Source organism: Stegostoma tigrinum, chromosome 2 (genome assembly GCF_030684315.1).
Source record: "Stegostoma tigrinum isolate sSteTig4 chromosome 2, sSteTig4.hap1, whole genome shotgun sequence".
NCBI classification, from domain to species: domain Eukaryota; kingdom Metazoa; phylum Chordata; class Chondrichthyes; order Orectolobiformes; family Stegostomatidae; genus Stegostoma; species Stegostoma tigrinum.
Window position 1 is genome coordinate 12,894,257 of NC_081355.1, and position 12,796 is coordinate 12,907,052.

At 39.7% G+C, this 12,796-nt stretch overlaps 1 protein-coding gene across 5 annotated transcripts in view; it reads left to right on the forward strand.

The window, feature by feature from the left end:
- LOC125461865 (dnaJ homolog subfamily C member 13) overlaps nt 1-12,796 on the forward strand; it is a 139,795-nt gene that overhangs the window by 83,990 nt on the left and 43,009 nt on the right. For all 5 annotated transcript variants that reach the window (XM_048551169.2, XM_048551161.2, XM_048551198.2 and 2 more), the window contains 8 exons: nt 44-246; nt 2,201-2,285; nt 2,407-2,561; nt 2,673-2,718; nt 6,546-6,700; nt 8,562-8,763; nt 11,991-12,106; nt 12,706-12,784. In XM_048551169.2, the coding sequence (XP_048407126.1) occupies nt 44-246; nt 2,201-2,285; nt 2,407-2,561; nt 2,673-2,718; nt 6,546-6,700; nt 8,562-8,763; nt 11,991-12,106; nt 12,706-12,784 (1,041 nt within the window). The remainder of the gene's footprint in view (nt 1-43; nt 247-2,200; nt 2,286-2,406; nt 2,562-2,672; nt 2,719-6,545; nt 6,701-8,561; nt 8,764-11,990; nt 12,107-12,705; nt 12,785-12,796) is intronic.

The following is a 12,796-nucleotide window of genomic DNA, read 5'->3' on the forward strand; positions in this document are numbered from 1 at the left end:
GTCTCTATTGCCACAGCTTTAAACAATATCTTATCTGACCTAGATGCAAGAATTCTGGAAAAACAGTGTATTGACGCCAAAGACTCGTTGTTGGGCACAGGGCATGGATGGCTGGCGGGCACTGCAGGCAATACCGCAACTAAAATGGTGTCTTTTAGCCCATGGGCAGGCTGTGCTGAATGAAACTGACCTTGCTACTCTTATTCTAAATATGCTCATTGCCATGTGTGAATATTACCCCAGCAGGTATGAAGGTGTCCTCATTTTGACATTTGTTTTAACATTCGTTTTAAAGGATTTAGAAGAGCAGAGGCCTAGTTATCAAAATAACTTGTATGAATGATCATAGGTACCGGAGGATTTGACATGATTGCAAGGTATTCAATTGGGTATGCAGATTTATTATAAATTTATCAAGAATATGGGAGACTGAAGAGGGAATAAATGCTGAGAATGTCACTTGATAAGTTTGAAGTAATAGTGCCTAAGTACTCCCCGAAGAGATGTTTGGAGTAGAAAAATGGCTGTGTGTAAATGAGCATAAACTGATTAATTGAGATTATTTTCTGGGTTTTATGCATAAATAACGAAAGCAAGAAAATGATGATGAGTTGATTGTGTTAAATCAGTTGATGTATTAACTGTAATTTTGAGCACTGTGTTCTTTGTAAGATGTAAAGTTTGAGAAGCGTACAGTTTAATTTTAAAGGTACAGTGCCCAAAACCTGTTGGAACATGAGAAGGTTAACAGGACCTAATAGAGGTTTTGGAATACTAAAAGTTGTGACGACAATTGATAAACCAATTGAAACAATTTCACTCCAAGAAATTGTTGCATTTGTTACATTTCATGACCACCAGACATCCCAAGACACTTTATACCTAATGAAACTTTGAAGTGGTAGTGCTGTTCTAATTTAGACAATAGAGCTGCCAATGGACATCTAGCCACCTTCAGCCAGAAGTGCTAATGTATTTTCGTTGTAGTTGATTGTTTTGCTGTGTTGCATTTAAAGTACCCCGGTGCCCTCAGCCCCTTTATAGGAGAGAAAATGTGCCTGCACTTTTTTATCATAAAGTCCATCACCATCCGAAGTCCCACCTCCAGTGCCTTTTCATCTGCGGGGTTCTGAATTTCCTGTGAATTGTGGCCAAATGTATCATCGTTTGTGGACCATATTGTATATTTTATTGGGAGGAATAATAAATAGCTCTAATGGCTGTAAAGTAAACTTTGATTTTTTTAATAGTGGTGTTTTTCTTTTTTAAATTATTATTCATTTAAGCTGAACTCAGTCAGGTTAGTGAAATGTCTATGACTGGAAACTTCTGCAGTTTGTGGAGGGACATTGTGTTTTGAGGATTGCCATTAGTTGTAAAATAGATTTAAATCTTAGACAGGCAGTGGTGTTCTAGAAAGACTCTCGGAGGAACGGTGAAAGAAAAGCTGGCAACTGAATTAATGATTGCCATCAAGCAGATTTGGAAGGTGAGGGGGCAGGAAAATTAAAATAATTGAAAATTATGTTACGCATTACCAATGTATTCTCCAGCTCTGTTCATGTCATGGCAGGAAAAAAAATGCAGCCAAGCATTGGCGACTGATGCTACTGCTCGAGAGGTGTACAACATGATGGGAGGTATAGATAGTGGATAGCCGGACACTTTTCCCAAGGCTGCAATGGCTATTACAAGGGGGCATAATTTTAAGGTGTTTAGTGGAAGGTATAGGGAAGATGTCAGAGTTAGGTTCTTTACACAGTGGTGGGTGTGTGGAATGTGAAGCTGACGGTGGTAGTGGAATCAGATACATTAGGGACATTTAAGCAACTTCCGGATAGTCACATGGATGATAGTAGAATGTAAGATATGCAAGGTAGTTTGATCTTCGAGTAGTCTAATAGGTTGGCGCAACATTGTGGGCTGAAGGGCCTGTACTGTTCTATGTTCTGGTTCCACTTTTGGGAAAATTAAATAACACATTAGTCATCAATTTTAAACCAGTCGTTTTAATAGGCATCAACTTCTGAGTGTTCCAATGCCCCTAACATAAAGCCAAAGATAAAGACAATGGAAAACAGAAAAATTTTCATTACAGCATCACTTGAAAAAGTGCTTTCAATGTGGCAGTTCTGTATCAGTTTTTGTTTGTAATAACTCTACCTATGCTTAAGCATGTCAAACATTTTTCGTATTTCAGGGATCAGGACAATGCAATCATCAGACCCCTACCCAGAATTAAACGGCTGCTTACAGACAATACATGCCTCTCTCACATTGTTCAGGTACACAGCAGTTTTTTCCAAACCGTTCCATCTTTTTATATTCATTTTGTTTTGGCCTGATGAGATGAACAAAATTAAATATTCTTGAAGAGCATTGATTCAGTAAATCGTTTTCTTTTAGCTATTGGTTACTTTTGACCCAATTCTGGTTGAGAAAGTTGCCAACTTATTGTACCATGTGATGCAAGACAACCCACAGTTACCTCGCCTTTACCTTACTGGTGTGTTTTTCTTTATAATGATGTACACGGGTTCCAACGTGCTTCCAATTGCAAGGTAGGAGCATCATCAAACATTCTAACTGGAAAAATTATTGGTCTACACAAGTGTTCTTGATCTCTGGTCTGCACAGCTCAATGAAATTTGAAATTTTTTTCTCCTGTTTAGGTTTTTGAAGTATACTCATCTGAAACAGGCATTCAGATCCGAAGAGGTCAGTGTAAAATAACTTGCAGTGACTCAAGCAAAGAAATAAACTTTGTTTTAAAAGCAGGTCACCATAAGGTGAGGTTTGGGAGGTCTTGAAGAACATAAAAGTGGCTAGATCTCTGGGACCTGAACAAATGTATCCAAGACCCTTGTGGGAAGTAAGGGAGGAAATTGCGAGACCCCTTGTAGAAACATTTGCATCATCTATGACTACGGGTGAGGTGCCTGATGACTGGAGGGTGGCTAATGTTGTACCTTTGTTTAAGAAAGGTTGTAAGGAGAAACCAGGGAACTATAGACATGAGTCTGACTTCGGTTGTAGGTAAATTATTGGAGTGATTATAAAAGATAGGATTTTTGGACATTGGGAGAGGCGTGGTTTTGTGAGAAAAATTGTCTCTCAAACTTGATTGAGTTTTTTTGAGGAAGTTACCAAAAAGATGGTTGGCAGTGCAGGAGACGTTTATTTGGACTTTTGTAATGCCTGTGACAAGGTTCTATCTGGTAGACTAATTAGTAAAGTTAGGCGACACAAGATTCATGGTGAGCTTGCCAATTGGATACATAATTGGCTTAATGGCTAGAGGTAGTAATGGCGGAGGGTTGTTTTTCATAACGGAGGCCCGTGAACAGCAGTGTTCCACAGGGATCGGTTCTGGGTCCTCTCTTTGCATGCCACTTTTAAATGATTTTAAGTGAGAATTTAGAATGCGTGGTTAGTAAGTTTGTGGATGCCACCAAAATTGGTGGAATCATAGACAAAGAAGAAGGTTTTCTGAGAATACAAAGGGATCTTGATCAAATGGGTCAATGGGTTGGAAAATGTCAGATGAAGGTCAATCTAGATAAATGCAAGGAAGTTTTTGTACCAAAATGCAGGGAGGGGGCTTATACTATTAATGGTAGGGTCTTGGGTAGTTCTGTGGAACAGAGGAACCTAGCTACGCTAGAACATAATTCCTTAAAGTTTGTGTGACATATAGACAGAATGGTTTAAAAAGACATTTGGCCGGGTTGCCTTTATTGCTCAGTCCTTTTGAGTGTAGGAGTTGGGAAGTTATGTTGATGTTGAGGTTGTATTGGGCATTAAGGCCTGTTCTGCAATACTGTCCAGTTATTGTTGCCCAGTTAAAGGAAGGATATTATCAAGCTGGAGAAGGTTCAGAAGAGATTTACCGGGATGTTGATGGGTATGGAAGGTTAGAGGTTAAGGAGAGGCTGAATGGGCTGTGATTTTCTTTTCACTGGAGCATGGAGGTCGAGAAGTGACCTTGAAAGAAGTTAACAGTAATGAGGTACAGGTGGAGTTATTGGTGGTTCTCTTTTCCCTAAGATGGATAATTTCAAGACTAGGGCACACATTTAAGGTGAGAGAACAGATTTTAAAGAACACAAGGAAAGTGTTTTCTTACAGAGGGCTGTTCGTGTGGAATGAACTTCCTGATGAAGTGGTGGATGCGGGTACAATTAGAATGAGTAAAAGATATTTGAATGGATAAATGAATAGGAAAGGTTTGGAGGGATTGGAACTAGGAGCAGGCAGTTGGGACTAATTTAGTTTGGGATTATGCTAAATGTGGACTGGTCGACCAGAGGATCTGTTTGTGATTCAAGTTTGATCAAATTTTCTTTCTTGTATTATTGATTTTTTTCTGAACCTCTGTTCAATCACTGCCATGCCTGTAGTTTATGCTTACTCTTTTTCCATACTTAATCATTTTGTTTCAAGGTATCAACTGGCCTGTGAGGTGGAGAAGTAATGATTTTGGGCAGTGAGCTTTCCTCTTCCAATGCCTGTGTTTCAGCAAATCATATCCTGATGATGCTGCTGTATCTCATAATGTGGCTTTCTTTATGTGTGTGGCGGGGGGGGGGGGGGGGGGGGGGAGGAGTTAACAATAGAATGCATTTCTTCAATTGGCAGTATAATTATAAAATTTGGTATTATTACTTGAAATCCTTTTGTGCAAAATAGTGCTACAGCAATTAGTAGAAATCCATTTTGTCCTTGCCGGTGTGAATTAAACCATCAAGGTTAATTTAATCTGGCTAACCAAGTTGCTTCTCAAAACCTTTCATAAGGTAGCATTTGTTACCAGTTTGTATTTCATGACAAATCTGAACTTGTTTAGTGTAGCTCATGGTATCCACAAGTCCTCAAAATATTTTAGCCATATTTTGCCACTACATCATATTCTACATGGCTGTTTGTGCTTGTAACTCCACCTTAATCAACTCATTACTGTTTTAGAGAAGTGTATTTGTATTCTTCCTTCACCCAGTCCTATTTGATATGGTGGTTAGTGTACAGCATTGACTACTTTCAGGCACATTATCCCCCCTCCAGTTTTTATATTTGGATTCCCATTTCTCCTACATCTGAGTGAATCTCTTTCCGAGAGTGTTGGTACCAGCTCTGTTGAACTACAACAGAAGCTTTTTTGAATAGGTCCATCCTGCTCTAAGCTAGTCTGAGCTCCCAAGACTATGAAGCCCTCTTTCCTGCCCGAGGCTTCAACTCACACTTAATCCTCCCTATTTTCCTGTTCTATGCACATTACATGTGGCACTGGGTGTAATCCAGAGATTACTACAAAAGTTTTGCTTTGTTGCTTGACTCCTGACAGTCTCACTGCAGGATCACAATATTTTCCCCTTTTATATAAAAAATATTCAGAGGCGCTACGATTTCTGGCTGTTTCTTGCTCCTGCAAAGTATTCTGCACCTGTGATCACTTTTATACTTAATGTACCTTGCAGGTCTCCTGATGGATACTGAAATGTTTGTCTGCCCACTAACTATTTGCTTTTTAGTGCCATGATCTAGACTGCATTCCTTAAAGATCTATGTTGAGTAGCAGATTGAGAGCAGCACAAACCCCAAAGACTCATGCCTCGTTGCCCTTTTTTGGATGGCCATCCATTTAGTATTCTGACCATGCCTGTACACTCGCATGTGTGTACATCCTTGTCAAGTGTCAGGACCCGGAATGTGCGATCTTGGAAACTTGCAGCCTTCCTTATTCTCTGTAGTGACTCCAGCTGCTTCTCAGACTTGGAAACCCTGAGCTCAAGCAGCTGGAGAAACTTTCTACGCAAACTGGAAGGCACCTCAAGTGACTTCAAATTTTGACATGAAACAGAAATTTGCAAAGAATGGTTTTGGCTGCTTGTCCATAATCTTAACCAAAAAAACAACTACTTGGATGAGACCTCATACACTTGGGTCAATGTTGTATCTCAGGACAGTGTTACATGTGCTCCTAATATAGGACCTTGGCTATTGACTATTCTTTCTTCACGTGGCCAGTATTTTTCAGTTCAATATTATAACTGTTAAGTTCATTTTTAATCTGTTAATTGATTCCACTTCTTGGCAACTTTGGAAAGATCCAAATGCAGTATTGATTACGGCACCCATTAATTATGGTGATTCTGCAAACCAGCACTGTTTTATAAATGATCTAAAAGCAAAGTATTGCAGATGCTGGAAATCTGAAACAAATGCAGAGAATGCTGGCAAAACTCAGCAGGTCTGTCAACATCTATGGAGAGAAACACAGTTAATGTTTCAAGTCTGGTATGACTTTTTTGGAACTGTTCTATAGTTCCAAATAAGTCATTTTGGAATTAGTGTTAACTGTTTCTGTCTTCACAGATGCTGCCAGAATTCGTGAGGTTCTTTAGCATTTTGGTGTATATTCACCATTCATATGTAAATGGATTTAACCCCATTCAGGCATTTCTCTCAGTTCTAGACTAAAACCATGTTATAAGCATCAAGAAATGTTGCATTTGCCGTTTCCATCATTCTGTCTCCATTCTATGCAGGCAAAAGGACAAGATCTAGTGCAACGGAGTGTGCTGGGACACATTTTACCTGAAGCAATGGTCTGTTACTTAGAAAATTATGAACCTGAAAAGTTTTCTGAGATTTTTCTAGGTGAATTTGACACTCCAGAAGCAATTTGGAGCAATGAAATGAGGTATTAAGTTAATTTCTGTATTGTCTAATCCACATTTTCCTTATCAGTATGTTCATTTTGAAAATGTTGCCGAGTTGAAGCTTTGAAAATAAATTTTAGAAACCAGTCCTCGGGACAAAAGAGCATGTATCCAGGCACTTTTCATAAATGAAGACCAAGTATGGCAGTTTCGTCAGGATGAGACAAATTCATTGGTAACTTGGGCCAGTTATTTTGGTTAAATCTGAATGTTAATATGTCTAAGATTCTGTACAATCAACTTCAAAGTGTTTGCTTTCTGTTGATCTGTCCATCATAAACACAGAAGCATCACCAATTCAGAATAACTTGTATTGAACCAGCTCACTGGAGCTGTAAGTATCTCGTGAGTGATCTGTAGCGTCTGACGTCTAAGCTATGCAGTGACACCCAGATCATCTTTATTACTCTGTAGCAATCCATCCACATCACACACTGCTTTGTCTTCTGGCCTGTTTATGGTGAGAAACTAGCTAAAGTCAACTAAACCCTTTTCTAGTCTGATTTTTTATAATGGCACATTGCTTCATACTAAGCAGATTTCTTCAATCTTTCTGTTCAGTAATTTTCTTATTGCTCCTATCCTAACTTGTTTACTGTTAGTTATTCTTAGTTCTGTAATCATAGATTTTGCACTTCACATTCTTGGTCTAATCTGCTGCCTCTCTTCCGTGGGCCTGAAATTCATGGTAAAGCCTACTGTCATGACTTGTGCTGATTATGTTTATTGGCAGGCAGGGCCTACTTTACAATATTAAACAGCTAAACAGTTGCAAATTATTGTTCTGCATAGTCCTATTGAAGTTTTGTTTCTGAAAAGCAGGAATGTCCTGTTAATGTGGCCTTGATCACTTCTGACTTTTAAACTTGAGCTGACACTGCTTTCCAGTAATGTGTTGAATTTTTGCCATTTTATGTTAGTGTGTTAAATTATTTTATTTTTACTTCTCACATATGCAACATTTAGACAAAGTATATTATTCAGTCTGAGGGAACTTGACTACTGTGGCAGTGCAAAGCAGTTCTGTCTAGGATACTTAGAACTTGAGCACTTTTGGCATTTAATCAAGTACTCCTAAAAATCTTAATTTTGCTCCAGTAAATTAGTTTGGAAAGTTACAGCAAGATTTATGAAAGAAGAAATCATTTGGAACTGATGAAAAGGGAGCATTGATTCTCCACATTTGAGTCCAGGGTAGTGCAGTACATTGGGCTTTGGGTTTTCACCCTTCTGGTATGAATTCAGAGTTAATAAGTTGATATACTCATTATTTCTGATTTCAGAGAGTTCAATATGAAATTACCTAGCCAGTTTTACACACCTCCAAGTGGCCCAAAGCAGTACAAAACTGCCTCTAATTTTTTTAAAAGGAACATTGGAACGTGAAGTCAGTGTCATGCTAATACAATTGAGACCTACACTTCTGAGCTCTGCTCACAATACTGCAGGAATGTTTAACGCCCTGTAGCTATACAACACTAGAGTTGAAATTGTTCTGGACCACCTAACATGGGAGTGTTACATGACATGCTACTGGCATCTCTCGATTAGATTAAACTTTGAGTGCTAAAAGCTTATTGGACGTGAAATGTAAAGCCAGGCATCAACTGTAAAGAAAGGAGAAATTGTAAACCTTTCAGGTGTAAACCTCCATTTAATATTTTTCGTTTTACCGTTGTTGCCTGAGCATTTTCATCTTATTGTTTGCAGATTTCCACGGCCCGTATTTGTTTGGTTTTCGGGTGCAGTGAACGTAGGTCAACTGGAATTAACTTTGCAAGGCAGTACAGTGGATAAAAGTGTAAGATGTCTGAGATTTAACCAGTCATTCTTTTCTGATAGGCGTTTGACCATTGAGAAGATTGCTGCCCATTTGGCAGATTTTACTCCACGCCTGCAAAGTAACACCAGAGCACTGTACCAATACTGCCCCATTCCTGCCATCAGCTATCCCCAACTAGAGAATGAACTCTTCTGTAACATCTACTATCTTAAACATCTCTGTGATGCAACGCGTTTCCCTGATTGGCCAGTAAAAGATCCAGTAAGTTTTACTGAAATAACTTCTGTAATTTATTTCTCTTAGGATCAATTTCTTTTAAGCAAAATTAGTCAAGAAAGTGACAAAACCTTGAAGTCTATTTCCACATAAAGCGTTTGCAAATGGGAAACATGTAGCTATGCTGATTTTGATGTAGATTAACAATTTTTACATTTGCGTGGTTGTGGACTTTATTCCCTTTTATCATTATTAAATGTCCTCAAATGATTAATTGCCAGCTTGAACTGCCATTATCTGTATCGTGAGATTGTTCCCATAATGCCAGGGACTTGCAGATCTGTAGTTTGAGCAGCAATGTGTCCAAGTCAAGGTGGTGTGTGATTGTGATGTGGTGTTCCCATATAGTTGAATAGAACAGCAATCTATTGTCACTTGTTGATCTCATCCCCTTCACACTGGAGATTGTGGGTTTGACGGTGCAATTTATTTTTATCTCTGGTTTTCTTTTATTTCAGTACGTATGCAATTCTGATTGCTCTGAAACACCAAATAAATTTCAGCTGACCAAGCCAATTAAATGGAGTAATATCCTATTTTGATCTTATTTCTGATCAGATTCCTACCACACTAAAGTTTCATTCTTACCTGAATCTTTTAATGGTTTTCGTGTAATAGTATAGACATTCTCTCAACACCATAAGTCTACAAATAACATCAAAATACTTAATCATCTGAACAACTGGCTTATTTTAAAAAAAAAAAGCCTGGAAGGTCTAATTACAGATTTTGTTTTAGATGCTCCCCGTGTTTTTTTTGGTCTAATTTTCTTCACAAGTCCAAAATCCTCGGGACCGTGCACTCCTCTCATCGTGAATATAACCCAACAAAAATTGCTGTTAGATCTTCCTGTGGCAACAGGTTTAAAATTGGCAGGTTGTGCTTGTACCATTTATCCAATCTAAACTTTATCCTGGTTTGGAGCTGTTTTGTTTTTCGGGACAATTTTATGGAAAGTCCTTGCTTGGAGCAGTAAATTGCCCAATAATGTAATGAGATGGATATTGGCCATCATTGATGTGAAAAATTGACCCCTTCTCTTGTTTAGAGACCAGCAACAATCAGTATTGGCTTTAAAAGATCTTGTTCCCACTGGTTGAGAATTTTGTTTTGCCCTTTTCCAAGTTAACATACTGCTGACACATGCAGTCGCCCTTCTTTAGATAAACAACTTTAGAGCTGCTTTCAGTTTACAAAATTTAATCTAATTACAATTGTCATTGCACCCCATCAGTAGTTGGTCGTTCTTTTCTCCAAAAGCTTTGGCGTCAATCCGTATTTGAACGATGTACTACTTCTTTCAGTTGTCAATGTGAACCTCCATAATCCCAGATAATTGCATTTTTCACCTTTTTTATGCTCCTTGCAATGTTGGTAAACATTTTAATTAGATTTGGATATGACAAAGCATGTACTGGCTACCACCTCAAATCAAATTCTAGTAAAACAAGTCAGGCATCTGGCTAGGAGAAGGTGATGCATTTAACCCATTAACTGTTGTCTAGCATTGATTTCGCCATGGGCAGATGCCAATATGTTATACATTTTAAATAAGATGTATCAATCATTTGTTTTTGTGCTGTATCGGTAATCAATAGAGGTGATGCAATCAAGATAAACTTGAATATGTCATTTAATGGAACCAGTTAAATCTAACACCTCTTAAATGGGCAGGAAGTTTCAAACAAGCAACATTGGTCTGAGATTGAGATATGGCACTTGCAGTAACAGCATGACAACCATGTAGCCAACTTGAAGATTATACAACACATCATCCTCCGACACTTCTGCCATCTACAATCTGACCCCACCACCAAAGACATTTTTCCATCCCCACCCTTGTCTGCCTTCCGGAGAGACCACTCTCTCCGGAACTTCCTTGTCTGCTGTACACTCCCCTCCAACCCCACCACACCTCGGCATTTTCCCCTGCAACAGCAGGAAGTGCTACACTTGCCCCCATACCTGTCGCCCCCATACCTGTCACCCCCATCCCAGGCCCCAAGATGACTTTCCACATCAAGCAGATGTTCACTTGTACATCTGCTGATGTGGTATACTGCATTCGCTGTACCTGTTGTGGCTCCCTCAACATTGGGAAAACCAAGCGGAGGCTTGGGGACCGCTTTGCAGAACACCTCTGCTCGGTTCACAATAAACAACTGCACCTTGCAGTCGTGAACCATTTCAACTCCCCCCCTCGCATTCCTTAGACAACGACATGTCCATCCTGGGCCTCCTGCAGTGCCACAACAATGCCACCCGAAGGTTGCAGGAGCAGCAACTCCATATTCCGCTTGGGAATCCTGCAGCCCAATGGTATCAATGTGGATTTCACAAGCTTCAAAATCTCCCCTCCCCGCACTGCATCCCAAAACCAGCACAGCTCGTCCCCGGCTCCCTAACCTGTTCTTCCTCTCTCCTATCTTCTCCTCTCCCCCCCCCCCCCCCCCCCCCCCCCGCCCCACTGCAAGCCGCACCTCCATTTCCTACCTCGTAATCTCATCCCGCCCCTTGACCTGTCCGTCCTCCCCGGACTGACCTATCCCCTCCCTACCTCCCCACTTACACTCACCTCTACAGGCTCCATCCTTGCCCCTTTAATTTGTCGGTCTCCTCTCCACCTATCTTCTCCTCCATCCATCTGTGATCCGCCTCCCCCTCTCTCCCTATTTCTTTCAGAACCCTCTCCCCATCCCCCTTTTCTGCTGAAGGGTCTAGGCCCAAAACGTCAGCTTTTGTGCTCCTGGGATGTTGCTTGGCCTGCTGTGCTCATCCAGCTCCACACTGTTATCTTGGATTCTCCAGTTCCCATTATCTCTGAAGATGTCTGTGCATTATATGGAAACTTGTTATTTAAATTGGGCAAAAAATGAATCTTTACACTGAATTAGCGTGCCCAGGGCTTGCTACTCAATATTTGTAATGCTTTCCTGAAATTGCCAAATAGCTAGAACCAGTGGTTCTACATAGACTGGTTCATGCATTGTGTTCATTGCACTAGTTTTTAAAAAAAAGAACGTTGCAAAAATTTTCTCTACATCGATGATTGGTATTTCACTGTTTCATGTTGAATGTACTTTCAACTATTGGTGTCAAATTGCTTTAACACGACCTAAATAGTAGTAGAACAAATCTTGTTCCAGTAAGTATATTTAAAATTGTAACAAAATACAGGAATTGTGAACATTTTTGTTTGCCTGTGTATTTAGGTAAAATTGCTCAAAGACACTCTTGATGCCTGGAAAAAAGAGGTGGAAAAAAAGCCACCTTCAATGTCAATCGATGAAGCATATGAGGTTTTGAACCTTCCGAAGGGACAAGGAGCGTGAGTATTTGGTGGCTGATGAAGCTTCCATTAAATCACCATATTTATAAATACTCTCCTAATGGAATGTCCATTTGCTAAGCAGGCACTCAAATCCTGCAAAATGATTGCTTTCCATGAACCTTAAAAAAAAAAGTGCCCAAAACTGGAGGGCAGTTGTTTAAGGTGAGGTGGGCGGGCGGGGGATTTAAAAGGAACCTAAGGGGCAACTTTTTCATGCAAAGGGTTGTGCACGTATGCCAGAGGAAATGGCAGAGGCTAATAAGATTACAACATTTAAAAGGCATCCGAATGGGTACATGAGTAGTAAAGATTTAGAGGGATATGGGCCAAGTGCTGTCAATTGGGACTAGATTAATTTAGGATATCTGGTTGGCATGGAAGAGTTGAACCAAAAGATCTTTTCTGTGCTGTGCAACTCTGTTATAAACACAGGAATTGCAATTTTGTTTGTGAAATAGCTTTAATTTTACATCTTTATTGAGACTTGATGGTGATCCAAAAGAAGGAACTATTTTGGAAGACTAAATAGAGATTCTTTATTTTCTGGATGACTATTCATCACAAGTAATGTGTTGCACCATTAATTTTCTTGGTAGGCATGACGAGAGCAAAATCAGGAAAGCCTACTTCAGACTTGCTCAGAAATATCATCCGGACAAAAATCCTGATGGCAGAGTAAGTCCTGTT